The 26,990-nt window shown below is 37.2% G+C and overlaps 3 protein-coding genes across 5 annotated transcripts in view; 2 read left to right on the top strand and 1 right to left on the bottom strand.

Annotated features, from left to right (window-relative positions):
• The window catches only part of LOC113504106, a 59,957-nt gene that overhangs the window by 10,728 nt on the left and 22,239 nt on the right, over positions 1-26,990 (bottom strand). Inside the window, exon 2 of one of the 2 annotated variants that reach the window (XM_026886220.1) lies at positions 10,878-10,919. The gene's annotated coding sequence lies outside the window, so the exon portion shown is untranslated. Of the gene's footprint in view, positions 1-10,877; positions 11,009-26,990 lie in introns of those variants that run through there. The other variant, XM_026886219.1, reaches the window with a different exon arrangement.
• LOC113504105 (spliceosome-associated protein CWC27 homolog) lies at positions 731-9,310 on the top strand. Of its 2 annotated transcripts, XM_026886217.1 has the most exons (10): positions 735-935; positions 1,272-1,380; positions 1,932-2,032; positions 2,486-2,636; positions 3,350-3,539; positions 3,844-3,974; positions 4,910-5,135; positions 5,542-5,751; positions 8,685-8,819; positions 9,146-9,310. In XM_026886217.1, exons 1-10 carry the CDS (start codon positions 894-896, stop codon positions 9,294-9,296), a joined length of 1,446 nt encoding a protein of 481 aa, XP_026742018.1. In that variant the 5' UTR covers positions 735-893; the 3' UTR covers positions 9,297-9,310. The 2 variants fall into 2 exon arrangements, with proteins under 2 accessions (XP_026742017.1, XP_026742018.1); XM_026886216.1 differs by lacking the exons at positions 8,685-8,819; positions 9,146-9,310 and adding an exon at positions 6,225-7,409 and having other exon boundaries at positions 731-935.
• LOC113504310 (adhesive plaque matrix protein-like) lies at positions 20,100-25,631 on the top strand. The gene is made up of 3 exons (XM_026886566.1): positions 20,100-20,808; positions 22,532-22,664; positions 23,132-25,631. Exons 1-3 carry the CDS (start codon positions 20,694-20,696, stop codon positions 25,461-25,463), a joined length of 2,580 nt encoding a protein of 859 aa, XP_026742367.1. The 5' UTR covers positions 20,100-20,693; the 3' UTR covers positions 25,464-25,631.

Below are 26,990 nucleotides of genomic sequence, written 5' to 3'. Positions count from 1 at the left end.
TAAAACCCACGCACCATACAAAGTATGGACATGTCAAGTTTTAAACTACTCATAAGAAATAATTGATTACTGTACTGGAATAATTTTGGCAAGTGACAACTCTTGGGCAATATGGCTAGGTCAACCGCCTAGGGGACAATAGGTTAAATGATTACTTACATACAAGTTTATAAAATTTATTGACTAAATAAATTTAATTTGGGACCTCCTAACACAGGTATAAATTAACATGAAAGGAGGTCTCTATGTAAGGTTACTGTAAAGGTTTGAATGTTGAAGAATATTTTTTTTTAAGAAATATTTTAATATGGCACAGTAAGATGCCATGGCTGGATAGATGCGGGATTCTTCTTTCCATTTTAATTTTGAAATAGGCTTATTAATATGGTTAGATTTGATTTTGTGTGATATATGAAACAAAATACAACTGTTTTGTATTTAGGTTCAAATATTACATAAATAGGTATGTAGGATACCTAGCATACCGTAAATACAATAGTTTTTGTGAGCAGTCTATGTTATTGTTATTACATCTACACAAATATTAGTTAGAGTATTACTTCGTTTGCAAACAAACACTTTGACTTATTTATTTCTATTTAATTTAGCGTCGAAAGTAAGGTTCAAACCTCAGCGTGAAACCTACTTTATTAAACGATAGCGTTAAAGTTGTCGTTTGATTTAAAGCAAACTAAAAAGACTCGGTGTCAATATCAAGTATATCAACGTCAAACGCTACGCCAAACGAGTTTGACAATCTTGGGATTGTTTGGGAAAGCAACTAAAAATAAAAACTTAATATTTACGTGTTAATAATGTTTTAACTGTTATTAATTAATTAATATACAAACTAAGTGATAATTATTGATCTAGAGTAAGTAGTTAAATGTACAATGAGTAATATTTATATACAAGAACCGCCTGCGTTGGGTAAGGTAAGATAATTTCTTGACTTTTCGTAAAATTTGTTTTATAATGTTATTTTTAACTTATTTTGGCCTTGTTTCTATGTTTAAGTGTATAACTTTACCTTTGCTTTTATCTTTATTGTTATGGAATGTAAAAAAGTGTTGTTTAAATGTTTAAGACGTATTTTTCAAATGAGGTTAGTTTCAGGTATTTTTTTTTTCACAAGCGATATACTTCTAAAATAAAAAGAATATTCGCTGTATGTACAAAATTTCAGTTCTTAAAACGTCCGTTATTTAAATAGAAACTCATTAATTTAGATATAAGACCTGTTTTAAGTGATTTTCTTACTTCTATTGCAGGTGCTATTAAAAACATCAGCTGGAGAGATAGACATAGAATTATGGACAAAGGAGGCTCCGAAAGCATGCCGCAACTTCATACAACTGTGTATGGAAGGGTACTACAATGGTAAGCAATAGATTATGTAACAAAAACCTTGAGAAATATAATTTGGGCTTAGAAAACTTTCCCCTGTAATACCTAGAGTCTAGAATATTGTAATGTTATGAAAGTACATCGACTTACTTGAAGTAAAAGATTTTAAATATCTTCTACAAACAATTTTCAATTATAATTCAATGTATTGATAAGTTAATTTAATGTAAGGAGTATCCTGTTGGTCTTGCGGTTAGTGGCTTTGACTGCTATAAAGGTTGTGTGTTCACAACCAGTTCCCACCCAGCACCAAATTTGGTGTTATGAGCATGATCATTTATTTTGTTCTGTGTCTGGGTGCAATGCATAAATCCATAATAATTTGTAATATATATTTATAAAAGTATTTGAGCAATTCACAAATGTTGGTTCCCAATGTTTTTGAGCTTGTTACTTTAGTGTTTGTGAAACCGCTGTTACACAATGATGAAAAACCTAGCATACTCAAAACTTAAAATAAGGTTAAGTTCCATTTTTTATCAACTACATATACAACTGTTAAATTCTTTCTTGTATGATTGCAGGAACAATATTCCACAGAGTTGTGCCAGGGTTTATTGTGCAGGGAGGTGACCCAAACGGTGATGGTACCGGTGGAGAGTCCATCTATGGGTCCACTTTTAAGGTAATTATCCAAATAATACCAGCCTATAGAGAGCTCAGCTTACAGGCCTCTGCCTGTGCCTAGTAGTGGAATGTACCACTGCTGGCAGGCCTCCTCGTGTATAAAGAAGATTTGAGTCTTGATAACCATGCTAGCCCATTGTAAGTTGACTGTTTCAGTTTCCAATGTTTGAAATCCAAATTCAGGTTTGCTTGGTCTTTTCCATCATTGTTTGTCAGTGGTGCTGACATTTGTTTTTAAAGAGAAATTCTAGAAGGGGTCTAGAAAAGCTCATCATTAGAATAAGTTAAAACATTTGTAAATTTTTGTATGAAACTATCCAAACTCAGACCATTTTATTGACAAGTGGAGAAGAGAAATTATCTGTCCTTGATTCTTCATTACCACACAGGAAGTCAACAAATCAACAGACAAACAGACTTACATAATGAAGGATAATTGAATTGCTTTCAGGACGAGTTTCATTCTCGGTTACGTTTCAACCGGCGCGGTCTGGTCGCGTGCGCAAACGCCGGTAAAGATGACAATGGATCACAGTTCTTTATAACACTCGCTGCTACACCGGAGCTACAGAACAAGCATACTATATTTGGGAAGGTTACAGGTAAATTACGAATTATTATTTTATAGTTTTAATGAGAAATACATGTGAATTAGATTGATGAATCCATCTCTCACAGGTTTTCCCTGTATGTTCGCTAACATAACAAAAAGTTATCATCGTGAGAAGATTCATACTTATTATTTAATACTGGTTTACTGATGTGTATTTATCGGGATTGCCCGACTAGTTTCGGAAACAAACGGAGTTCTTGTACCACGAGCTAATCCGATAAATACGCGCGAGTAAACCGTTAGGATATAAATAACAAGTGTACAATAATGTAGTAATACCCATTTTTTAAGTTTCTTTTATATGTGACATTCTAATAGACAGACTGATTGATTTAAAGAAAAGGTATGTTCACATTGAATTTGTTTTGGGACCTAAGAAATGGCATTTAAGAAGAGGTACCCGTGTTGTCCACCATTTTTTAAAATAATCTATCTATACTAATATATAAAGCTGAAGAGTTTGTTTGAACGCGCTAATCTCAGGAACTACTGGTCCAAATTGAAAAAATATTTTTGTGTTGAATAGATCATTCATCAAGGAAGGCTTTAGGCTATAAACCATCACGCTGCGACTAATAGGAGCGAAAATACAATGGAAAATGTAAAAATACAGGGCAGGTGTAAATCATAACTTATATCTTCTACCCACGGGGACGAAGTCGCGGGCAACAGCTAGTGATGTTATAATATATTTTTTTACAGGAGAAACAATATACAACGTCCTAAAACTCTCCGAGGGTCTTATAGGCCCCGACGACCGTCCTGAACATCCTCACAAGATCACGAGCACTACAGTGTTGATCAACCCCTTCACTGATATAGAACCCAGGGTACAAGCGACCATCGAGGAAGAAAAGCCGAAGAAGAAAAAGAAGGAGCGCGTTGGGGTTAAGTAAGTATTGAAATAATAAGATTTAAAGTAAATTAATTATGTAAATAAGGCATTAAAAGTTGATAAAAACTTGCCAATATTTAGTTAATAGAATGATTTATAGTTAGGGTAAACCGCTTCCTAACGTAACGTTACTGTGCCACTAAATCTGACTTAAATTTCTCACGATACAATTAATAATATTTGCAGACATACAAGAGTTGCAGAATCGGGTTCAAGTATTTTTTTCCAATCAATTGTAAACAATATCTGTTTCGTTTATAATGAAGAGAATCAAACTTCATATTATATTACTTACTTCTAGAAACTTCGGTCTCCTCTCTTTTGGTGAAGAGGCAGAGGAAGACGAAGGCGAGGCTCAGGAGTACCGCGGCAAGCCCAAGTCTACGCACGACCTTCTAGAAGATCCTAAACTCAGCAAAATGACGGCAGCAGGTATGTTCATGAAACAGTGGGATTGTCCGAAAGAGTTACCGTGGAGTACACGAAGGGCAAAGGAAGGAACAGGGGTGGGTTTTAGTCAGTAGAAGTCTGACACTCCCTTCTGCTCAATCCAAAGCGGAAGAAATCATTTGATGATATCCCATCCAAAAAAAAAAGATTTTTATGAAGTCAGAAGATCAATACTAGCTTTACCCGCGCCTCAGTCCGCGAAGATGTCGATTATATTATACGCCAAATCCTGTTCCCAAGATTATTTGCGGATAAGGTATAATGTGGTGTGACATTGGTACCATTATTTAATACCATCTCTTGCATCAATAGTCGAGGTTTCGGTTACCACGCCGTGTCGTTGGTTCGATACCCGCGAAGGACAAGTATTTGTGTGATCAACGAATGCTTAGACTTAGTTAAGGTGGCTTATGCATGTCTCTTGACCGTTTGAGGAACACCCCGCGATATAAGGATTGAATTCCTTGATATGAGAATCGTTTTTAATTGATATGTAATTATAAAAAATGTCATATTAAATGAATTGAAATTGGAAAGAAAAAATAATTTAATATCATAATATCATGGGACAACTCACACACGGTTATCTGATCCCAAGCTAAGCAGAGCTTGTGTTATGGTAACCAGACAACTGATAAAGTTACTTATATATTTCTAAATACATACATATTATAGATAAATTACACCCAGACACCAGAACAAATGATCATGCTCATCACACAACATTTGTCCTGGGCGGGAATCGAACCCACGACCTCTGGTATAGCAGTCAGGGTCACTAACCACTAGACCAACAGGCCCAATCAACCAAAATTTAGTAAAGTTTTGTTTCGAACTAGTCGGGCAATCCCCACAAGTATGCGTGACTAGACCGTTGCATCATTTAAAAAGTAAATTTCGTCTCATTTCTATTCTAGAATTAGAACTAGATCAAGATGTACCAATCGCAGAACCACAGGAACAAGACGAGGAGAGAGACAAAGAGACCGCAGCAGCTGTCACTAATATAAGAGACAAACTCAAGTCCAAGAGAGAGCGGAGTCCAGAAGGAGACAGCAAGAGGCAGAAGATAGAAAGTGCGAGCGAAGAAGAAGAAGAGTATTATATTGGGAAGGATAGAGATGATGCTATTAAGAAGGAAAAGTGAGTGTATTTGTTTAATTATTTAGAAGTTTAGATAGATTAATGTTTAATTCTTCTCTTTACCGAAAGAGGCCTTTGCCCAGCTATGGGATAATTTTGGGCCTGTAAGGTTTTAAAAGTGCCTCGAAAAGGGCGTATCTGAAATAAAAGTATATGATTTTGATTATATATGATTTTTGACTACACTAATTAAGTTTCATTTCTTTGAAAAGGGTTCTTTCCAAACCTGTTCGATTAGAACTGTATTTTGAATAATTTAGCAAGGCAAGATTTACTCTGGTTTTAGTTAGTACTTACAATAACTTTGAACTTCCTTTTAACCCCCAACGAGGGAGTTATTAAAACGATTAATCTATTATTGTGCCTATAAAACTCCCTTGTCTTCAAATCCAAAATATATTTACAGAACACGAATCCAAAACGAAATAAAACAGCTCAGGAAAGAGATGAAAGATAGCAAAAATGAGAAAGAGAAGATCAAAGAACAGAGTGAACAAGAAGAGAAAGCAGAAGTTAAGAAGACGGAAGAAGATAATGAGATGTACAAGAAGTATGTTGAGGAACAAGAGAAATATAGGAAGATGAAAGAAAAACTACCTAAGAAGGGAGCTGCTAGGTATACATATATTTCTTCAATATTTTTTTTGATTAAGGGCCGATTTTGTATCAGATATTAAAATAAGAATTTTGAGTATCTGTAAAAAAACTTTGACTTAAAATCGGCCCTATAGCAAATAGCGAATTAACTAACCCCTTTATTATAATTACTAATGCTTAGCGTGAAATAACTTTGTTTTGATGCATGTAAATACTAATACTAATAATTGCGAATGATTAAAAAATAAATGCAAAACATACTATTTCGTATGGTATCGCAGATTTTTCTTAGAAAAATAACTTCATTAATTATCATTTTAATACACTCTGGGTACGTCCCAAAATAATAACGCGTTTATTTGTCCAATCTTCTTACCTAACGTTTTTCAATCTCTAAACTCCCACGCCAAACAAAAACAATTATTATTTCTTTTAAAATAAGTGTCAAAATCAAGAAACCAAGGCCCCAAAGTAACTGAAGACCGATTTCAGGCGATCGAAATCAACGAGAAGACCAACTCAGCGAAAACCATGGGTTAAGAACTTATACGAAAACCGAGAGTACCCAGATAACTATACCGACGAAAAATTCCTTCAAGAATTAAGAAAAAACTTGAACGTTGAAAAAGTGACTTTAAGACAAGCTGTCCAAGGCTCATTTCGCGTCGTACTAAGACTCTGTATATGTATATTATACGCTGTTATTTACGTATATATGTATAATAACTGGATTAAAACGAATACTGTGATATATAGTTCGGTTATCATAACTGTACTTAGTTATATGTTATATATCTCTTTTGAGGGTAGTGCAGTATTGCGGCATTTAAAAACTGTATTAGTATATATTTTGATTGGATATTTACTATCACCTGTACTTCATACTTTGACAGATACGGTAAGTACAGACACTATATATGCTTGGGCGGTCATAATGTTGTGTATACATTTAATATTTTTCGATTATAACGTACCTGCAGCGATAGTTTCAAAGTCTTTGTCTATCAACGCAGCGATATTTGCGTCAGTCTGTTTAGTTTCCCGCCTATCAACGCCTTTTGATGCTTTCGTACTATTAACAATATCCGTACAATTCTTTGTGTTAAGCCCACAGTTATTTAAAACCTGCTTACACACGAAATTGTTTAACGTGTTATTTTTTTTCACTTTATTTTTGACTGTGGCAACTTTGTATAGTGTGTCGCGTACTTTGTTGTATTATTTTTTGTTCGTTGTGTTTGTTTTGAGTGGGTATTGTCCTTTCATGTTTGTCTATTGGCAGAAGTACAAGGATAATAAGTATGGGCCGTGGGACGAGGCTGTTATTAATGATTCTGATGACCTGGATGAGTGTTTGCATGTTAAATGAAATATGCATAAGTTAGGTTATGTTTTAAATATATAGCACATGACCTCAGCCTCGTGGCTAAGGTATAACTGCAGAAGGTGATCAATGACAGGTCTGACTACGCTTTACACGGCTGGTCCGTCGATGGGTGACCATCTATGTCATAACGAGTTTCGGAAGGCACGTTAAACTGTGGGTCCCGGCTGTTATTCATACATCTTAGACAGTCGACAGATTTTAGTTTGGAAGTTGGAAATCTGACAACCAGTCTGACTAAGGGGTATCGTGTTGCCCAGGTGACTGGGTTGAGGAGGTCATATAGGCTTGTAAAACACTGGTACTTAGCTGCATCCTATTAGATTGGAAGCCGATCCCAGCTTAGGAAAAGGCTAGGATGATGAATAATAATAAACAGTAATTATTCACCAGGCAAATATTTTTATCTTTAAAATCGCCTTCTATTATAAAATATAGATGATATGTTACTTTGGAATGCGTCATGTCCTATGAACATAATTTTTCATCTTGCTGATTGCAACAGATGTTTCCTAATTCTGTTATTAAATGGCAGGCAAGGGGCCGCACTGTATTTGAATGTGTCTAAAAAATAAGTTGAATGTGCCTTGAATACTTTTTGTCGATAGTACACATTTGTAAGTATAATCATGTAATTTATATTTAAACCATGTTTTAGTCATTGTTAATAATTTTAATGTAAATACTTTGCCAAAGTCACAAAAATATGAACTTTTTTATAATTTTGATGTATCATATTATTTCACTAATAAACGTTTTATTGGTTAATTGTTATTATTTTTAGTAAAGGCGTAATGGTGTATTGAAAGTTATCAAAAAAACCTAACTATGCATTTGTCAAAGTCAGTCTTGTAAGTCGTGGGAATGACAAAAAAAATCGACAAACACACAAACTTAGCTTACAATATTGAACTCCATTTTTAATATTTGTGTTTAAAACGGCAACATTATCTGTTAAAAACCTGTCTATCGACCACAGTTCCTGAGATCCTGGTGTCTGATGATCAGACCGAAAGCGGTGCCTCAGGGATATGGTTCCGTTTTTACCCTTTGATACCTCAAAGCACACACTGTTTCAAGTCAAACTAATGGCTACCTCTTGAATGAATGAATGTATTTATTTATCAATTAATAAGTTTTAAAATCTAAATTTAAAGCCGTTAAAAGCTGCTTATGCAGTTTAACTTTGAGATCACCGACCGCCCATTGTGGCACAATATAACTATTTATTTGTATCCAATTCTGTACTTATGTGGTGTGCAATAAAGAATATTCTATCTATCTACCTCGACGGGCCTGTTGGTCTAGTGGTTAGTGACCCTGACTGCTAAACCGGAGGTCGTGGGCGCGATTCCCGCCCAGGACAAATGTTGTGTGATGAGCATGATCATTTGTTCAGTTGTCTGGTTACCATAACACAAGCTCTGCTTAGCTTGGGATCAGATAACCGTGTGGGAGTTGTCCCAGAATATATTATTATATTATTATCTATCTATCACTGATTCTATTACAATATTGACTCAAACGTTAAGGTAACGTTGCTTAGTTGTTCAAACACTTTGTTACAGGGAAGACTTCACTTTACAACTGCTAGCCAAGTTTAAGACTAAACTGCACGCGATCAGAGTGAAGGCGGAGACTGAAGGTGAACCCTCGGAGAAGCCAGCTGATGATAAGGATGAGAACTTAAACTCTGATGATTGGTGAGAACATTACTCTTTTTTCCACGTTTTTATAAACTCACTTTCTTGTTTGTTTGTCGTTCCGGTTGGATTTTTGCAAACTCAATTTTGAGGCACTTCCCGATAAGCTAGCAGGCTGAAATCAGGGTAGCTTCGAACCCGATGACACATTCTCCACACAAATACTATGTTTTTTCTTCCCAATCATATAATCCGACGGCTTCTGCGTACAGTACTTTCACTATTTCCCACATTTATTACTAATACGCAATAATGCAACGCCTGCAACGTCATGCTCCTAAATTCTTCCATTTAACCACCATGTTACCACTTCCATTATATTCCAGGCTCGGACATACCTTACGTTTTGAGGCTAAGGGCGCAGTCCTCGCAAAGGACGCGTCCACGAAAGGCGACGACTGGTTCGACATCTACGACCCCAGGAACCCCATCAACAAGAGAAAGAGGGAGAAAGCAGATAAGAACAAGAAGAAATAAATGTGTTTGTGTTATTTATGGAGTTTAATTTTACCACGTTTTTATACATTCACTTTCTTGTTTTTTTGTCATTTCGGTTGGATTTTTGCAAGTCAATTTTGAGTCACTTCCTGATGAGCTAGCAGGCTGAAATTTTCAGGGTAGCTTCGAACCAGATGACAATGCAATTAACAACGGTAAAAAGAGTACGATCGATTTTGAAAAAAAATGGAGTGACATTTAGGAAAATGGATATTTAGATTTTTCAAATCTATTTTTGATAAGGAGATTCTGACGTCTATTTCTGTATCATTTAGATTGCATGGATAGCCGAGTGGTTGACGCACCACGCCAAATCACACCCACTAATCGCGACGTGTCGATGGTTCGACTAATTCGATATAGTTAGAATGGAAGCCAACCTAAAAAAACTGGGATGATAATGTATGTCAACATTCTCATTCAGCCATCAACATAATATGTACCAGTTTTTTTTTACACGACTCCCGCTGTAAAGTATTTAATCCTTGTGTCGCAGGGGGTTTTACAAACATACAAATCACATGCGCAAAGACACCCAGACTCAGAACGAGCATTCGTGGATCATACAAATGCTTGTCCTACGCGGGAACGAACCCGCAAGACGTCACGCTCAGTGGGTTAGGCGTGGTTAAATCGATGTTTCTACCGTTTTCCGACTTCCGGGTCAAAAAAAACATCCTAAAAAAATTACCAAAAAAATATTAAGCCAGCTCATAGCCCCGAAATCTTAACAAGCTGCCCATTGTCCGATGTTACAGATAACAGAACGGTGTCCGTAACAAGACGATAAAACTTAACGATCCGTGAAACTTAACTGTTAGTTAGATCGCCAATTTTTAAGTTATTGACACAACGACGGTTCAAATCAGTAGCTTGTATAATATTTCTTGCTATGTAGGCCGGTCTTGCCTTTGAAAATTTCGAAAGCAGATGCAAAGGTATTGCCTTATATTCATTTGGATTTCTTTGGTTTATACTTATATGAAGACCTCCGTGGTCGAGTGGCGTACGCACCGGTTTCAAGGTGTCGCTATCTCTGAGGTCCCGGGTTCGACCCCGGTCGGGCCAATGTAAAAATTCACATTGCTACATTGTCTCGGGTCTGGGTGTTTGTGGTACCTTCGTTCTATCTGAATTCCATAACACAAGTGCTTTAGCAACTTACTTTGGGTTCAGAACAATGTATGTGATGTTGTCCGCATTTATTTCTTTTATTTTTATTATTTATTTACTTAATTTTGCGGTTTGCTGACGTACTTATCGGGACCGCCCTATACTAGGCTCGACTCGCGACCCTGCACTTCAGCTCATGATTAAGGACTCCGGTTGGTACGAAACTAGTCGTACGGTCAAGATAAACACGCGTGAGTGAGCCGTTAATAAATAAATAATTATGAATCAACCTCGCGGAAGTAATACTTTCGTCTCTTAAATTTCTAGCATACGACTGTGATAACACGACACTTAGGCAAATGACGGTCTTAAATATCTTTGACAATGACACTTAAGTACAAAATTTTGCTATCCGTCGTTCGTCCATATAACCAGTGGTGTACCTACCTTGGGTGGCACCCGGTGCGGAAGTTGATGTTAGCACCTCATCTAAAAAGCAATAAATTTTCTATGAGATTGATTATTTATAATTTTGGAGAATGAACAAGACTCAATATTAACTAACACTCAACGAAATTTAACATGGAGCTGGGTGCTAACTGCTAGCGAAGCAATCCCCGTAAAAAGATTTTTTTGTGCTGGCGATTTCCTTTTTCACCAAGTGTCACCCTTAATAAAGTGACACACGATCCGCCCCCTTTCCTTAGCTACGCCACTTCATATAACCAGTCATTCAGACAGTTTTCAGTTATGGAGCTTAACCGTCTAATTCTAAGTATTTTCTCCATCAGATAAAAAAGAACGAACAAAGGTGTGAAATACAAAAGGCTATAAAGTCCGCTGGGTCATCGACTTATGACATGTATAATTGTATTTCTTTTGAAGAATAAATTTGTTGTTATCAACACTGCAAATCTGTTCGGTGAGACTCAGTGCGAAACGTTAAAGCGAGGAGCCAATATTGTGGCTTTTGTTTCCTCTTGTATTTGATGACTGATGGTTACGGTTGTTCATACTTCTGCCTGCATCTAGATAATTTATTGAGGAGCATGTTGGAGGGCACCCATGGATCTGGCCCAGGTAGTTGAAGAAGTACAGAGTGTTTTTAATCTTCGAAAGTCCGACAAATCCGAATGTCGTGCTCTCGGCTTCGGTTGAAGTCATCCGCGTTTCACCCCGGCAAAAATACTAGGTTTTATCATAATATCTAAAAAGGTTTGTAGAGAACAAATGAACGTAGGTTTCAATTGATAAAAGGAAACTGAGCCACACAATAAACAAATAAATTCGTCTTAATTTTGAAGTAGGTAAATATTAAATAAACCGACCCAATCGAAAGCGCCAAACCGAAGATTAGTCAAAGATTTATCGTCTCCAAAACATGAACCGCCTACCACGTCAATTCCTGTTTCAAAATAAGGTGTGAGACTCCAGACCCTCAAATAGATGATGTCAGAAGACGAGCCCATTTGGGCTAATACCTGCCGTCGCAGTGGGATTGTCAGAAAGAATTACCGTGGCCCCGGTGCACAAAGAGCAAAGGAAGAAACATGGGTCTGTTACCTTTTCCACTCAACCAAAAGCGGAAGGAGCCATTTTGATGATTTACAGTCAGAAAAATGCTCCACGTGGTCTGAATCGCTAAGTACAAGTATGGAGGTTATGGTCAATGGTTACTAATAGGCATTTATTAAGTATAGGGTCGATGACTGAATGCTACTGAAGTCAGAAGCCTTGTTATCCAACGATCGGTGGTCAGAGTTTACGCGTATAGTGATGGGCTGACTTTGTAAGGTTTGTGAAAAATATCGATGTTTATGGTATTTTCGGAGCGTGTAGCAAGGGTCATAGACAAGTTGTGCAAGAAGTCAATGCTGATCTGGCACTGAAGTATATGGAAGCGAATCTAAGAGCGGATTTCATGACCCCCGAGGGAATCCCAGTTTTAAATATATAATATACTTGAAAAAAAATAGCAAGAAATTATTGTCCTAACAGTATTCAGTCAGATCATTGTCTAACGCCTTCTTAAGGTTGCGTACCCACAGCAAAATTGAAAACCTATTACTTCGGCTCCCCAGCCCGTCTGTCTTTCTTCAAATACGATGTATTTCTATCGTCGCTGTAGGTCGCTAGCTGAAGGTGGGAACACAAATTTAAAAAAACTCCTAAACGATTTTTTCTCTTTAAAGCATTTTTAGCCCTTAGCGTCACGAGTCTGACTAGCACTTGACTGCTTTTATAACTATTGATATCCGTAGGTAGTACGTTCTATCGACACCTGTAAAATAAACATCGATAACTCTCAACTCCCATCACTAAAACCGAAGCATATAATTAATTTAATAACAACTTCTCGTCTTCAGATTAAAGATAAAAGCATTGCTAATTACTCCATTCATTGTTATACGATGGCTGACAGGTTGTCTGAGTCATAATGTTGAAGCTCAATTCTGCCATGTTGGTTTAAAAATGGCGCCTGTTACAGCAAAGATGGCGGACGCTGACATCAAAGCAATGTTTGTGCTTGTTGTAATGACACTTGTGCTGTTATAATGCAGATTTGCTTTAAAGCAATTCTTGTGCTTTTAGTGACTGTTGAAGTTATTTTCTAAATAGCTAGGTCTAGAAATGTGGGAAGAGCTATCACCAGCAGTGGATAATCTCAAGCTATGATGATCATCATCAGCCTATAGCAGTCCACTACTGGACATAGGCCTCTCTCCAGCGCGATCAGTTCAATGAATCAGCTATGATGATAATGCCGATTTTTCAAAAGGGCTGGATTAATTTTATTAAGATTTAGTAATAGTCATATTTATAAACGGTTTACTCACGCGTATTTTTTGGGATAGCCCGACTAGTTCGGACCCAGACAGAGGCCTTTTTCTCACGACACAAGTCAAAATTAGTCAAACGTAATTTTAACTCCTCCTTACGAAAGTAATTGTAAGAATTAGAAATAACTAATAAATATATCCAGAATTAAATCTGATTTTGAAGACAAGAAATCTAAGGAGGAAAATTGAATGAAAGAATGAACGAAGAATACGAGTGAAACCGAGTGACTCAGTATACAGTCACTTGTACGTTTAATACGTTAAACAAAGATAGTCATACCCGCATATTTGAAAATAGAACAATTGTCAAAAAAATCTTACATCTGAAGTCAAAAGTGTCGGTTAAATAACATCGCTGTCTAAATTCAAGCGTGGGATAGTTGTCTGAAAGCTACCTAGATTTCTAGTCTAAATGTTAATTACGAAAGCGTTAATTATGCCGTTACCGAAATAAGTAGATTACTGTTAAAACGGTATGAAGTATTCAAGTATGTATGGAGTATACCTACTGAAAAGTGGTTCAGTTTTTATGTTTCCGTTAGGCGTGATGCTGAAGGCCTACATCCTCGACTCATAGTGTTATTACTGTGGGTCGAATAGGGATGCTAATCTACTCCCTGTTTCGCTACACGAATAGCCGAGTGGTTGAGGTTATTACACCAAACCCTCTAAGCGCGACGTGTCGCATGTTCAATCTCCGCGTAGGGCAAGCCTTTGCGGGATCCACGAACGCTTGTCCTGAATCTTGGTGTCTTTGTGCTTGTGACTTGAATGTTGGTAAACATCCCGCGACATAAGGTTTAAATTTCTTAACGAGGGAGTCTCCTGCCTCCTTCTGTCAAATTAAAGTATTTATTTAATCATTTCGGAGTTTATGTTTTCCTCAAGAGCCATACTTGTGTTGAATTCGTTTTCACATGACCCTCCTGTTTATTTTGTTTGTAGGCTCGATGTGTAGGATTTTTGTTTAATTTATAAAATATTTAAGAGCTTAAAACTTGTTCTTACTTAATTAAATTTAAGTGCTAATTGGAACCACTTACGAGTAGTTCCAATCAACACACATCAATCAAGATATCAACCGTTAGAATAAAGAAATTATCCATTCGGCATGCAATATTACTCTTAAATAATTGTTTTTGAAAGGTTCGTAATCCTAAAACTATTTTAAGTGTTTATATATCCAATACCACCAATATGGGAGGATGGAAAAAGATGCCAACACAATGATCGTCAGTTCAAATCCCGTTACCTGCAAATGTCTTTTAGAATTCCTGTGCATTTTAATCTACTTTTCCCGTGTGAAACCCTGATGACTTCAACCAAGGTCGAGGGCAATGCGTGGGGATATATCGGACTTCCATCGACTAAAAACACCCCGGGCCCCTTCATCTCCCTGTGCCAGAGCCACGGGATGGCTCGCGCATGCTCTGCGCGACTCTCGCTGGCATTAACTTATTTATTCCTTGTGTCGGGGGGTTTCCACGAGCATTTAAGTTTCATATGCACAATAAATTACACCCAGACTCATGACAAGCATTCTTGAATCACACAAATGCTTGTCCTACGCGGGGACCAAACCCGCGACACGTCGCGCTCAGTGGGTTTGGCGTGATGACCCAACCACTCGGCTATTCGTGCAGTCAAAACGTTATCCTTTACTTGCCTCAACAACTATTCAAGAAATACCTTAATTTGCAAAAATGTCGTTTCAAAGAAGAACGGTTAAGCCTTCTTCTTAACATAGTTTATTATCTTGTTCTGCATTTTTTACAATGTTTCGTAAATAAATAATGCGGACATCATCACATACATTGTTCTGCACCCAAAGTAAGCTGCCAAAGCACTTGTATGATGGAATTCAGATACAACGAAGGTACCACAAACACCCAGACCCGAGGTAATTTAGAACTGTAAATTTTTACATTGACCCGACCGGGGATCGAACCCGGGACCTCAGAGCTAGCGACACCTTGAAACCGGTGCGTACGCCACTCGACCACGGAGGTCGTCGTAAAATAAAAAAAAGGCATTAATTAAAACAGAACCGTTGGCAAACTGTTAGCATTCGGTTACTGTTATTATTTTTTCGATTTAAAACAAAAGAGTTTCTTTACATTCTCATAAAACTCGCGAATGCTCCGTCTGAATAATTCATGAACAACATATAATTATTTGATATGAGTCCAAGATAAGATTTGCCTGAATCTGTCTCGGAGCAGGGGTTCCTTAGAAACTGTGTGAAGGATTGTAACGCATTGCCATATACCGACACAAAAACGCGGATGACGTAGCACGGCGGTTCAGGTTTAGTCAGTAAGAGTCTGACACTACCCGTTTCCTCCCCCGAGGAAGTGATCCTGTTTATAAATGTGACCACTATGTTTGTTTCTCTGCTTCATCGGTCCAACCTAAACGGATGAACTGATATAGATGCGAATTATTTTTGCGGAAGTTTGACCAGAAATGTGCTTGGGGCAGCTTCCACTTTATTCTGAATACTTAGCATATAAAATATTTAATTGTGGTACGTACAAAAGTGAAGTACCAATGCCTGGGTCGGCAACGATAAAAAAAAAGATATTTGTGTAATCATTAGCTAATCTATACTATCTATACTAATATAAAAAGCTGAAGAGTTTGTTTGATTGTTTGTTTGTTTGAACGCGCTAATCTCAGGAACTACTGGTCCAAATTGAAAAATTCTTTTTGTGTTGAATAGACCAATTATCGAAGGAGGCTTTAGGCTATACACCATCACGCTGCGACTAATAGAAGCGAAGATACAATGGAAAATGTGGCAAAAACGGGGAAACACATTCAACTTCGAGGGCTTCCGTTCAAAAATTCCTAACTTATATCTTCAAACCACGCGGGCGAAGTCGCGGGCAACAGCTAGTTTGCTCATAATTCACTGAACTTTCATATATTATATCACTCAGATACAAAAAATGGAACCCTAATTATTTCGCAGGTGCTAGATAACACCATAATTTAACCGCGCTGAGAACGGGCAAATATTTTTTGTTAGATTAATAGTTACAAGCAAATTCATACCGTTTAAATTATTTATAAGAATCGTTGAACTAAGGAATGTATAAAATCTTGGTTTGGTGTTAATAAAGTTGGTCATTTTGGAAATAAAGTATTGCTACTTCAGATTAACTGCTTTGGGATATATTAAACCATAAAAATAATCCAATCTTATAAGCGAAACTAAGAAATGATTAAAAACAAAAGAATTATGACGAATTCTGACGAAGATGGGGAAAAATAACGTTTTATTTACACAAAGAAACAGTAAAGTATATGATGTCATTAGCCTTACTTCATTTACTACGGATTTGTCTGTCTTTATGTTGCTTAAAAGCTTTTTTACTGACATAAAACCTTCTTCAAAAATCATCATCATCATCACCACAACCTTCTTCAAGAATACAATGATAAGTCACTGTCATGTTGTCCTTTTTAACATCTACCCTTATCAGTGCCAAAGATTTGAAAAAGTTCGTAAAGGTCGTAAAATTCTGACTCTTTTCTCGGGAGAATACAAGCTAAGGCAGATTCTGGAATGTCGTTTAAGGAGGAGGGGAAGCTTACTGCACGACCATTAGTGAGGTCCGTGCCGGCCAGCGCTTTCGCGTTCCACGCGCCTTAAAGATATCTCAGCAAACTCAGGAGGCCTGTCATGCCTGTCAACCTAGCCAAATTTTCCGAAAAGGTTATTGCAAACTCGGTACAAGAAGGGCAAAGAAAAGAACATCATTATCCTAACCTGTTCCCAACTATGTTGGGGACAGCTTCCAGTCTGACCGGATTCAGCTAAGTACCAGTGTTTAACAATGAGCGACTGCCTATCTGACTTTCTCAACCCAATTACCTGGGCAATACGGTATCCCTTAGTAAGACTGGATGTTACATTCCTAGCTTCTAATCACCCGGAACTGTCAAAGATGTGTAAATGTAAGATAAAGGATCTATAACCCGATGATCTCGGATTTACGGAAATTTAAGATATTTTACACTTTGAAATGAAACTACTTTTACGGTTTTTATCGCGGATTAATTTTAGATTTTAGTTCCCGACTTTTCGACACCTTTGAAGGTATCATGGTCACGGGCAGACTGTCTGCCCGTAACCATGACCATAAAATGTAAAATTGAACCGCGATGAAATCCGTAAAAGTAGTTTCATTTCAATATTTTACAATTTTTTTGTTGGTAAGGCGGGGGAATCCTCATGGACACCCACTCCCTCGGGGGAGGAAATGGGTAGTGTCAGACTCTTACTGACTAAACCTGAAACGCCGTGCTACGTCATTTGCGTTTTTGTGTCGGTGTATGGCAATGCGTTGCAATCCTTCATACACCGACCGCGGGATTTTACACTTATCTAATTTAAGAGACTTTTGAGGGTGGAGGTTTAATGCCATATCCCCTCTTGTCTTCCCTGGTTTTACCAATGACTACTGAAAGAACATTGAAATGAAACTACTTTTACGGATTTTATTGCGGTTTAATTTTAGATTTTAGTTCCCGACGTTTCGAAACCTTTGCAGGTATCATGGTCACGTTTAGATTTTAGTTTCCGACGTTTCGAAACCTTTGCAGGTATCATGGTCTAAAAGTGTGACTAAAATCTAAAATTATACCGCGATAAAATCAGTAAAAGTAGTTTCATTTCAATACTGAAAGAACGTAAAAAACAACTATGAGGTTTCTTAAAAAACCTGAAAGGCTGAACATAGTAATAATTGATTGCATCTAAATGGTGTTGTTTTAATGTAAACAGTTTTTTTTCTGACTGCAGGACGTACATATTTTAGTTTGTTTATTTATTTATATCTTAATGTTTAAATAGATAAAGGTAATTTGCATATAGATGACGTTAAGTAATTGTCTGCTTTCCGTTTGAGTTTTGAAGGTGTTTAGACCTTATGTAATTAAATCAAAATTAAAGTAGTTTTATTAAATACAGGATTATTGCGATTTGAATATAAATAAAATATCTAATAAATCTGTCAGATAAATAGCCAAAATGGATAGGATGCGATTTATGCTTTTATGGTGTATACATAAAATGAAGATTATAGATCCTCACATAATACACACTTTTCATGAAGAAGTCACCCCTTTCATAATATATATGTTTCACCATCTTTGATTCTATTATCGCTGAAATGTTTTATTGATATAGTTTATAAATACAAAACTAGATATTTTTAGTCAAATATCCAATTATAAATCATGTAAGAATAGGGACAAATGTATTTCAGAGGTCTAAGGCAATGTTACATAGGCAATGTTTCATATTAAAATATGTAGTATGTGTATAGTATAAATAAAATAGAGCCTAATTTGATGACACTTTATACCAAATGACAGTTAACTATTGAACGTTTAATAAAAGAAGCATAAACAACATCGGTTCATCAAGACCGAAGTAATATAGGTAACAAACATTAAAAAAACAATCGAAAGCACGTTTGAGAACCACCTCCTTTTCCAAAACGGTTGAAAATTATATTCCTTCTTATTATCTATACTTCTATACTAATATATAAAGCTGAAGAGTTTGTTTGTTTGTTTGAACACGCTAATCTCAGGAACTACTGGTCCAAATTGAAAAATTCTTTTTGGGTTGAATAGACCATTCATCGAGGAAGGCTTTAGGCTATAAACCATCACGCTGCGACTAATGGGAGTGAAGATAGAATGGAAAATGTGAAAAAAAACAGGGCCGGTATAAATCACTCTCAACTTATATCTTCTACCCACGGGGACGAAGTCGCGGGCAACAGCTAGTAGTTTTGATACAATAAAAAAACCCGGCCAAGTGCGAGTCGGACTCGCGCACCGAGGGTTCCGTACAAACCTGCAAGGTTTACAAAGTTCGTTCATTACGACAATCGAGTCATATAAATATATATTTTGAAATGTAACTAAAAATTTATGGTTTTCGTAATTTTTCCTTTATCTATGCTATAAGACGTTGCTTCGTACCAAATTTCAAGATTCTGAGTTCACGGGAAGCACCCTGTAGATTTTGATTCCCTTGCAAGTGTCGAAAATTTGCGGCATAAACGGCTGTATCTTTTGACTGCGTTGGCTTAGAAGTTTGATTTTTTCACAGCTTTAAGGGACAGTAGACCTGAGTAATTGATATAAATTTCAGCTTCATACCTCCACGCGTTCCCGAGAAAAAGGGTCTTGACAGACGGACGGACGGACGGACGGACGGACAGACGGACAACAAAGTGATCCTATAAGGGTTCCGTTTTTTACTTTTGAGGTACGGAACCCTAAAAACGTATTCATAATAATATTTTTGTATTTGGAATGGAATCCGACATTTTGTAAAAGAAAAAAAATACGTTAGCTATAAAGTTTTTTTTTAATATTTCTTATGGTTTGACAGACAGAGCGTGAACTTAATTTTTTGTTTCAATTAGTTAGGTATTTTATGCCGAAACTATATAATGTTTATTTTTAAATGTGTTATAGTGTATGGAAACTACTATTTAATATGTCTCATGTGTATGTGGCATCATAGCTCCCGAACGGATTGAGCGATTACAATTTAGTTTGTTTTGTTTTAATGATTAATTTTGGGAGTGTTCTTTGAAATGTTTGAAAAAAACGGTTTAGTCATTCAAAAATTGTAGGGTTGAAATGTTTTACTACCAGATTTTTTTCTGATAAATTTGTTGCTTTATTTATTCTTTGAAAATAACTTAAAAAAACAAACAATATTTAATCACAAAACTTTTTAAACAAGCGCAAATCATGTTACTTAAACCTCTTTTTTTCTTAAAAAAGGCACAAACCAACAGGCAGATTCACAGTATAAGCACAGGTTTATAACTCCGATTAACAAACTTAGAGTTCACATAAGATGGCAAGGAAGTGTTTTCTGTGCACCAGACCATGACTCGGGCACACCTAACAATTTCAAGCACAGTATTTGCAAAACCAAAACCGTATGGACGTGTGCCTTTGCTAATACTTTCGCAAATAAAAAAGTAAAAATTCTTTGTTAATCTGTGAGAATTTGAGCGGGAGGATTTTGAATTTCGAATCGTTTGTGCTTTAGTGTTTTGTTCTATCTCGCTTTTGCGTAGTGATTTTAGATTGTTAGAGAAAGATAGATGTATTTTTGTTTTTTCGCTGTCTGATTTCATTGTGTGCGAGTGATTTCTGAAATCTATTGTTCTTGTATTCCATTGCGCTGTTATTAAGCTATAATATTTAGAATGTTATAACAAAACAAGCAATGGTATAAAAACAATACAATAATCAAGTTTATTTCTTACATGAAAGGATATCGCTATGAAATACTAAATAAAATATAAAAATAATTTAAAATTAATTTCTTAATGATTGATTGTAATTAAAATGAAGGTTAATAATATGAAGTGTTAGCATGTTGGTCTGTTTGTTAGTCAAAATGTTAAACATACTAGTTTTGTGCCCGGTTTTGCTTGCGGCGGCCGTGCAAACATTGACCATAGACTCGCAGCTTGGAACATCAATAGAAGGTAAGATTTATTCTTATTAATATTTTTAGGGAACGAAGTAAAGTTGACTGCACGGATAGCCGAGTGGCTGTGGTTACCACACCAAACCCACTGAACGCGACGTGTCGCGGGTTCGATCCCCGCGTAGGACAAGCGTTTTTGTAGTCCACGAATATTTGTCCGGAGTCTGGGTGTCTTTGTGCATGTTACTTGAATGTTTGTGTAATTTCCGCGACGTAAGGATTAAGTTCCTTAGCGCGGGAATCACCTTTTTTCTATTAACTTTAAAAAGAGCTACACTTCCACGAAACATTTGAACATTCAGAACTTGGAGCCATACGCATACAAATCCGCAAAGCCACGAGAATACACAGCAGAATAAGCAGGTTTAATTATAAGTAAACTAGCTATAGCCATTGGCTCCGCTTCAAATAAAAAATGATTCCACCAGAACATGCAGTTCGGATAAAAACAACCCATATATTAATCCACGTTATAAACTATCTGTGTACCAAAATTCAGCCAAAACAATCAAGTAGTTTTTGCGGGAAAAACTAACAAACATCCATTCACAATTACCCACTCGTATTTAAAATGTTAGTGGTTAGTTAGGTAACTACTCTCATCCAATAAAAAAATCAAACAATTAATTTGGTTTCTATTAAAAAAAACATAAAATAGGTGCAGTAGGTGCTGAGATTACGTCCAGAACGTTAAGGACTCACAACTTTTCATAACACAAGTATAGACAAGCTGTATGCGTCAACATGTGCCTCTTGCCGTTACCCAAGATAGCCATGCACCGCATAACATTTGTCAATATTATGAAATCTAATTACTAATTACAGAAGTTTCATCATTTCCGGAATTGCAGTTATAAATAGCTGAATAATAATAATTTTATGAGTAATTTAATAAATTGAATATGCTATTTGTCATTTTGTAAGACGGCCTTCTTACGCTATTTTACCTAGGTAGGTATCTATGGTAGGCAGTGATCTTAATGACAGTTATGGTAATATTTCCTTACATTATCACATACAATCCCTACTAATATTATAAATGCGAGAGTAACTCTGTCTGTCTGTGTCTGCCTGTCTGTCTGTTACGCTTTCACGTCTAAACCACTGAACTGATTTTAATGAAATTTGGTACAGAGATATAGTTGACCTTGAGGAAAAACATAGGATAGTTTTTATCCAGGACTTTTCAAGAGTTCTCTTGGAAACGCGATATAACCCACATCGACGTGGGCGAAGCCGCGGGCGAAAAGCTAATATGATATAAAAGAAAGGTGGATACGTGGATACTGATATATTGTCATACATCTGTAACAATAATTACAACATGATGAAATTAAATAGAAAAAAAAAATTGAGCCTTGTTTAGACAAATTTTGATGAAACATTTCTTTGAAAGAACTATTGTGAGGAACTCGTTTTCACGTAATATATGCATCAGTTCCGCTCATCTGTTCAAGATCTATAATAAAACAGTGTGGTCAAACAAATGATACTAGCCTAATTGCTGTAGGGCTTAATAAGAGATCGAAATAGTATTAGTCTGTCAGTATAAACCATTTTCTTATGGCAGGATTCTGGAGCGAAGGAGGAAGATCGAAATCAATAATGCTTTAAATTGCGGGAAGAAATAATTAATCATGAAAGAAATTTATTCAATTTCCTCCTTTCTTAGTCTTATATACTTAAGTCAATTTATTTACAAAAATTATGTTTATTTACAGATTGTTTTGAAAGAATATCCATTGGCGAGCAGCTGCCTCTTGACGCCATCTATCGAAATGTAACGGAACTAACGACACGCGAATGTGAACACATTTGCAAGCAAGACAAGCAATGCCAGAGTTATGATTATGGGTTAGTAGATGGCGCTAGTAGTGCCATAATGTTTTGTTTGTTTTATGTCGTTGTATTTACGAAGGTGATGCTTTGTTCTGCCAGTTTTCCAAGTTAAGAGTGAAGTTTTAGAACAGTATTTGTTAAACATAAATATTATTTTAAACAGGGGAGCTGGTTTAATGAGTGTTTTTTTTTAATATGCCAGTTTAGAAAAGCTTTGTGGTTTTTCTAAAGGCAAGAGTCTAGTTTTAATAAATCTGATTTCGATGAATTGTCATACTCAGGATTGCGTACTGAAAGGGCAAAAAACGGAAACTTATAACGGAGGATCCACTGTTTGTCCGTATGTCCATTTTAACATATTATTAATTTCTGTTAAAGCTGTAAGAACAAATCGAGTGCGAATCGCATTTGACTGGTTTATTATTCTTTTATTTATAAATTTAAAATGGAATTTGTCCTCAAACTGCCTATTCACATTTCAGAGTCGGCGCAAAAGGCAACGCGACCTGCAATCTCGGCAAAAACGACGAGAAAACTCTGAAAGAGAAGAACCTACTCCTGCGTCATCCTGACTACGACGTCTACGTGCGTCGTTTCCAATGCGAACAATCTCCCCCTTCACCAATCCCCCCTCAATTTGACGAACCTTCAGAAGGTCCGGCCCATAGACCGGTTTTCAGACCAGTCGACGAAAAATCCCCTTTCAACGATGACTATCAACTTCCCACTGATCTGGAGAATTATGGAGTCAGTAGGCCAGTGCACAAACCACAATATGATGAAAGACCTGATGATTATGCAAGTCAGAAACCTGATAATGATGTTGGACCAAGTTATGGTGTGCATAAGCCTCAAGATATACCGTACAAGCCTCAGGATAACAGACCCCAGGATTACAGACCTCAAGATTGGTCTAGACCTCAAGATCCGTACAGACCGAGACCTAGCCATAATGGGTCTAACAGACCTGATCCATACGATGTGTTGCAGTTTCAAGATCCTTATAGACCTAATGATCGGCCTGGCTATCCGAGTAACGATTATAATAGACCAGAAAGACCTCCGAATGTTCCAGAAAAACCTGATTACATCTACATTATAAGACCAAATAGGAAACCCAAACCACAATACGATGGTTACAATAAACCTGGAAATGATTACCCAGTGAGACCCAGTTATGGTCAGACTGATTCAGGGTATGGTCAAGGCCTAAAACCATACCCAAATAAAGATTCCTACGTCCCCCGTCCGGAATATCAAGGACCAACAAGCGGTTATGGTCAGACCACTCCTTATGAAGATAATTCCATACACGTTGAGATCTCAGACCCACCAAGACCATACCGCCCACCAAAACCGACATATGGTCAAGGTTTATATGGCTATGGGACTTATTCCAGTCAAAACTCATACACCCAATCACAGGCCAGTCATTCTCATTATTATGGGTCTGGATCTGTTTCCGATACCGGGTATGGTACTAGTCCTTATCGCCCAGATTCCAGGCCGGAAAGACCAGTGTATGGAGAACCAGCTGACACTGGTTATGGTGGGTCCAAGCCACAAAAACCCGGTTATGGCGACGCCCCGTATAGACCAGACCCCAAACCAGAGAGACCAGGCTATGGAGAACCTAGTGATACAGGATATAGTGGTTCTAAACCCCAAAAACCAAGTTACGGAGATACTTCTTACAGACCTGATCCAAAACCGGATCGACCAGGGTATGGGGAACCAGCTGACACCGGGTATGGTGGGTCTAAGCCACAAAAACCCGGTTATGGAGACGCCCCGTATAGACCAGACCCAAAACCAGAGAGACCAGGCTATGGAGAACCTAGTGATACAGGATATAGTGGTTCTAAACCCCAAAAACCAAGTTTCGGAGATGTTTCTTACAGACCAGACCCAAAACCAGAAAGACCAGGGTATGGAGAGCCAGCTGATACAGGCTACGGTGGTACATCGAAACCCCAAAAACCCAATTATGATATCCCACCATATCGACCAGAGAGACCAGGTTACGGAGAACCAAGTGACACTGGTTATGGGGGTAAACCTCACCAACCCAGTTACGGTAATAATCCATACAGACCAGACCCAAAACCTGAGCGACCAGGGTATGGAGAGCCAAGCGATGCCGGTTACGGTGGTAGTGCGAAACCATCTAAACCCAGTTACGGAGCTGACAAACCTTATGGTGACGACAAACCAGCATATGGGGCTGAAAAACCTTCTTACGGTTATAACAAACCATCTTATGGCGTGCAGAAACCAGCTTACGATATAAAACCTTCTTATGGCAATGATAAACCATCTTACATTCCACCGTCTTATGGAAGTAATGACTACAGCAATAATAAACCTTACGGAAACCAAGACAGTGGTTATGGGTTACAAAAACCAAATGACTATAACAAACCATCGTACGGAGGGTATGGATCAAGTCAGGGTCATGATCAAAGCTATGGTGGTTATGGTTCAAATAGCCAAGGATCATATGGAAGTCAAGCGTCATATGGAGGATCTTATGGTAGTCAGAGCACCCAAGGATCGTATACCACTTCAGGGTCATATGGGACAACCCAAAGCACTTCGAATGCCTATGGGTCACAAGGATCTTATGGTAGTCAAAGTGATCTTAGTTCCTCCTTTGGCACTTCAAGTGGTTATGGAAGCTCAGGGTCTTATGGACCCCAGAACGACTTTAATAGACCTCAAGGGGGTAGACCCCAAGACGAAGCTTATGGGAAGCCACCTTATGAAAATGATGATGCAGATTCAGGTTTGTTAATTATTTTATTTATTTTTTAACTTGTTTGAGGCTTAACTATAACTGCACAAGTTGATCGATCACAAGTTAAGCTACAGTTGATACGGTCGTTCTTTGGATGGGCGAGCATTGTCATAACGACTTCTTCAGAGATTCGAGAAACACGTTAAATCGTGGTTCCAGCTGTTATTACAAATCTTTGAAAATCGATACGGATTTCAGAAGCTAGAAAGTCTGACAACCACTAATATACAAAAATAAAATCAATTAACAAAACTATTGATCTGTTCCAACAGCTTATGACAAACCAACGACTTCAGGCTACAACAAGCCGGCTATAAAGCCGGTTTATGAAGACGAGTCGGACAAGCCGGTTAACGCACCGAGCTACATCGCCAGACCGGGTGGTGAGGTGGTGACTTCAAGACCAATGGCTATAAGTGACTATGAAGGTTTTGGAAGGAATCCTGAAAAGGAAACTTATAAAGGTAGGTGGATTTCCATAACTGGCTTTAAGAAAGAACGAAATTAAAAAAGTAACTTAGTCAGGTCATTAAGACGAATATCCATCATCATCACCATCAGCCCATATTCGTCCACTGCTGGACATAGGCCTCCCCTATTACACATCATCGAGATTTATCTTCGGTTGTTTGCATCCAGCTCCTGCCTGCCATCTTGCGCATAATATCCATCTAATGAAATCTGTTTTACATATTACAGTGATATATAGACTTCAATGTTAACGCTTTATAAAATACATCATTATTGAATGTAGGACAAAAATATCATTGGCTGTGCTTAAATTTGCATTCGGCTTTATTGAAATCTAATGCATGCGCTATTTACCTTTATCTCGGAAGACATAAAGTTCATATGCGTTCATTTGCGTGCTATTATTTATATAGCTCGTAATATTTTCTTGTTAAGATTGATGAATCTATAGAGAACTACCTCTTTCATTTCCAATTCTTTAAAATCTACAATGCCCTAATTTTAAATTAAGTGAACGTTAAAACGAGACAATCTTTTCTGAGTATTAATCCAAACGGATTAAAACAGATTCACTTTTATTTAAACACAATGAAGTTAATGAATAATTAACAAATAAATACTTCCCATACCAGAAAAACACAAAACAAACATTAAAAAAGAATTTGACTAATTTGCACTGCCGACCACAAAAACCTTTCCGTATTCCATGAATTAATTTAAGTAATTACGTATTGTTTAATTGCAAGTATGTGTAGACTGTAGGTGCGTTGCTAAATAAGTTTAATTGTCTCCTGGGTTCCAAACTTTAAGAACATTGATGATTTGCATTATTTAATTTAGGTATATTTTTCTGTAGTCGATATTTGCCAAGGGAAGTGGCAGTTTGGTGATAAATTGAACATGTATTAAAAAAAGTATACACGCATCGCTGGGGGGTTTCACAAACATTCAAGTCACGTGCACAAAGACACCCAGACTCAGGACAAGCATTCGATACAGGAACGCTTGTCCTGAGCGGAGAGCGAACCGGTGACACGTCGTGCACAGTGGGTTTTGCGTGATGACCTCAAACA

The sequence above is a fragment of the Trichoplusia ni genome, chromosome 21 (genome assembly GCF_003590095.1).
Source record: "Trichoplusia ni isolate ovarian cell line Hi5 chromosome 21, tn1, whole genome shotgun sequence".
Lineage (NCBI taxonomy): Eukaryota > Metazoa > Arthropoda > Insecta > Lepidoptera > Noctuidae > Trichoplusia > Trichoplusia ni.
This window is presented reverse-complemented; position numbering and strand designations above follow the sequence as displayed.

Excerpts from the sequence above, each read along its gene's own strand:
- LOC113504105 (XM_026886216.1), top strand. The coding sequence starts at position 894 with ATGAGTAATATTTATATACAAGAACCGCCTGCGTTGGGTAAG. Across the intron at positions 936-1,271 it reads AACCGCCTGCGTTGGGTAAG|GTGCTATTAAAAACATCAGC; the intron begins GTAAGATAATTT and ends CTTCTATTGCAG. Across the intron at positions 5,136-5,541 it reads GATGCTATTAAGAAGGAAAA|AACACGAATCCAAAACGAAA; the intron begins GTGAGTGTATTT and ends ATATATTTACAG.
- LOC113504310 (XM_026886566.1), top strand. The coding sequence starts at position 20,694 with ATGTTGGTCTGTTTGTTAGTCAAAATGTTAAACATACTAGTTTTGTGC. Across the intron at positions 20,809-22,531 it reads GCTTGGAACATCAATAGAAG|ATTGTTTTGAAAGAATATCC; the intron begins GTAAGATTTATT and ends GTTTATTTACAG. Across the intron at positions 22,665-23,131 it reads TGCCAGAGTTATGATTATGG|AGTCGGCGCAAAAGGCAACG; the intron begins GTTAGTAGATGG and ends TTCACATTTCAG.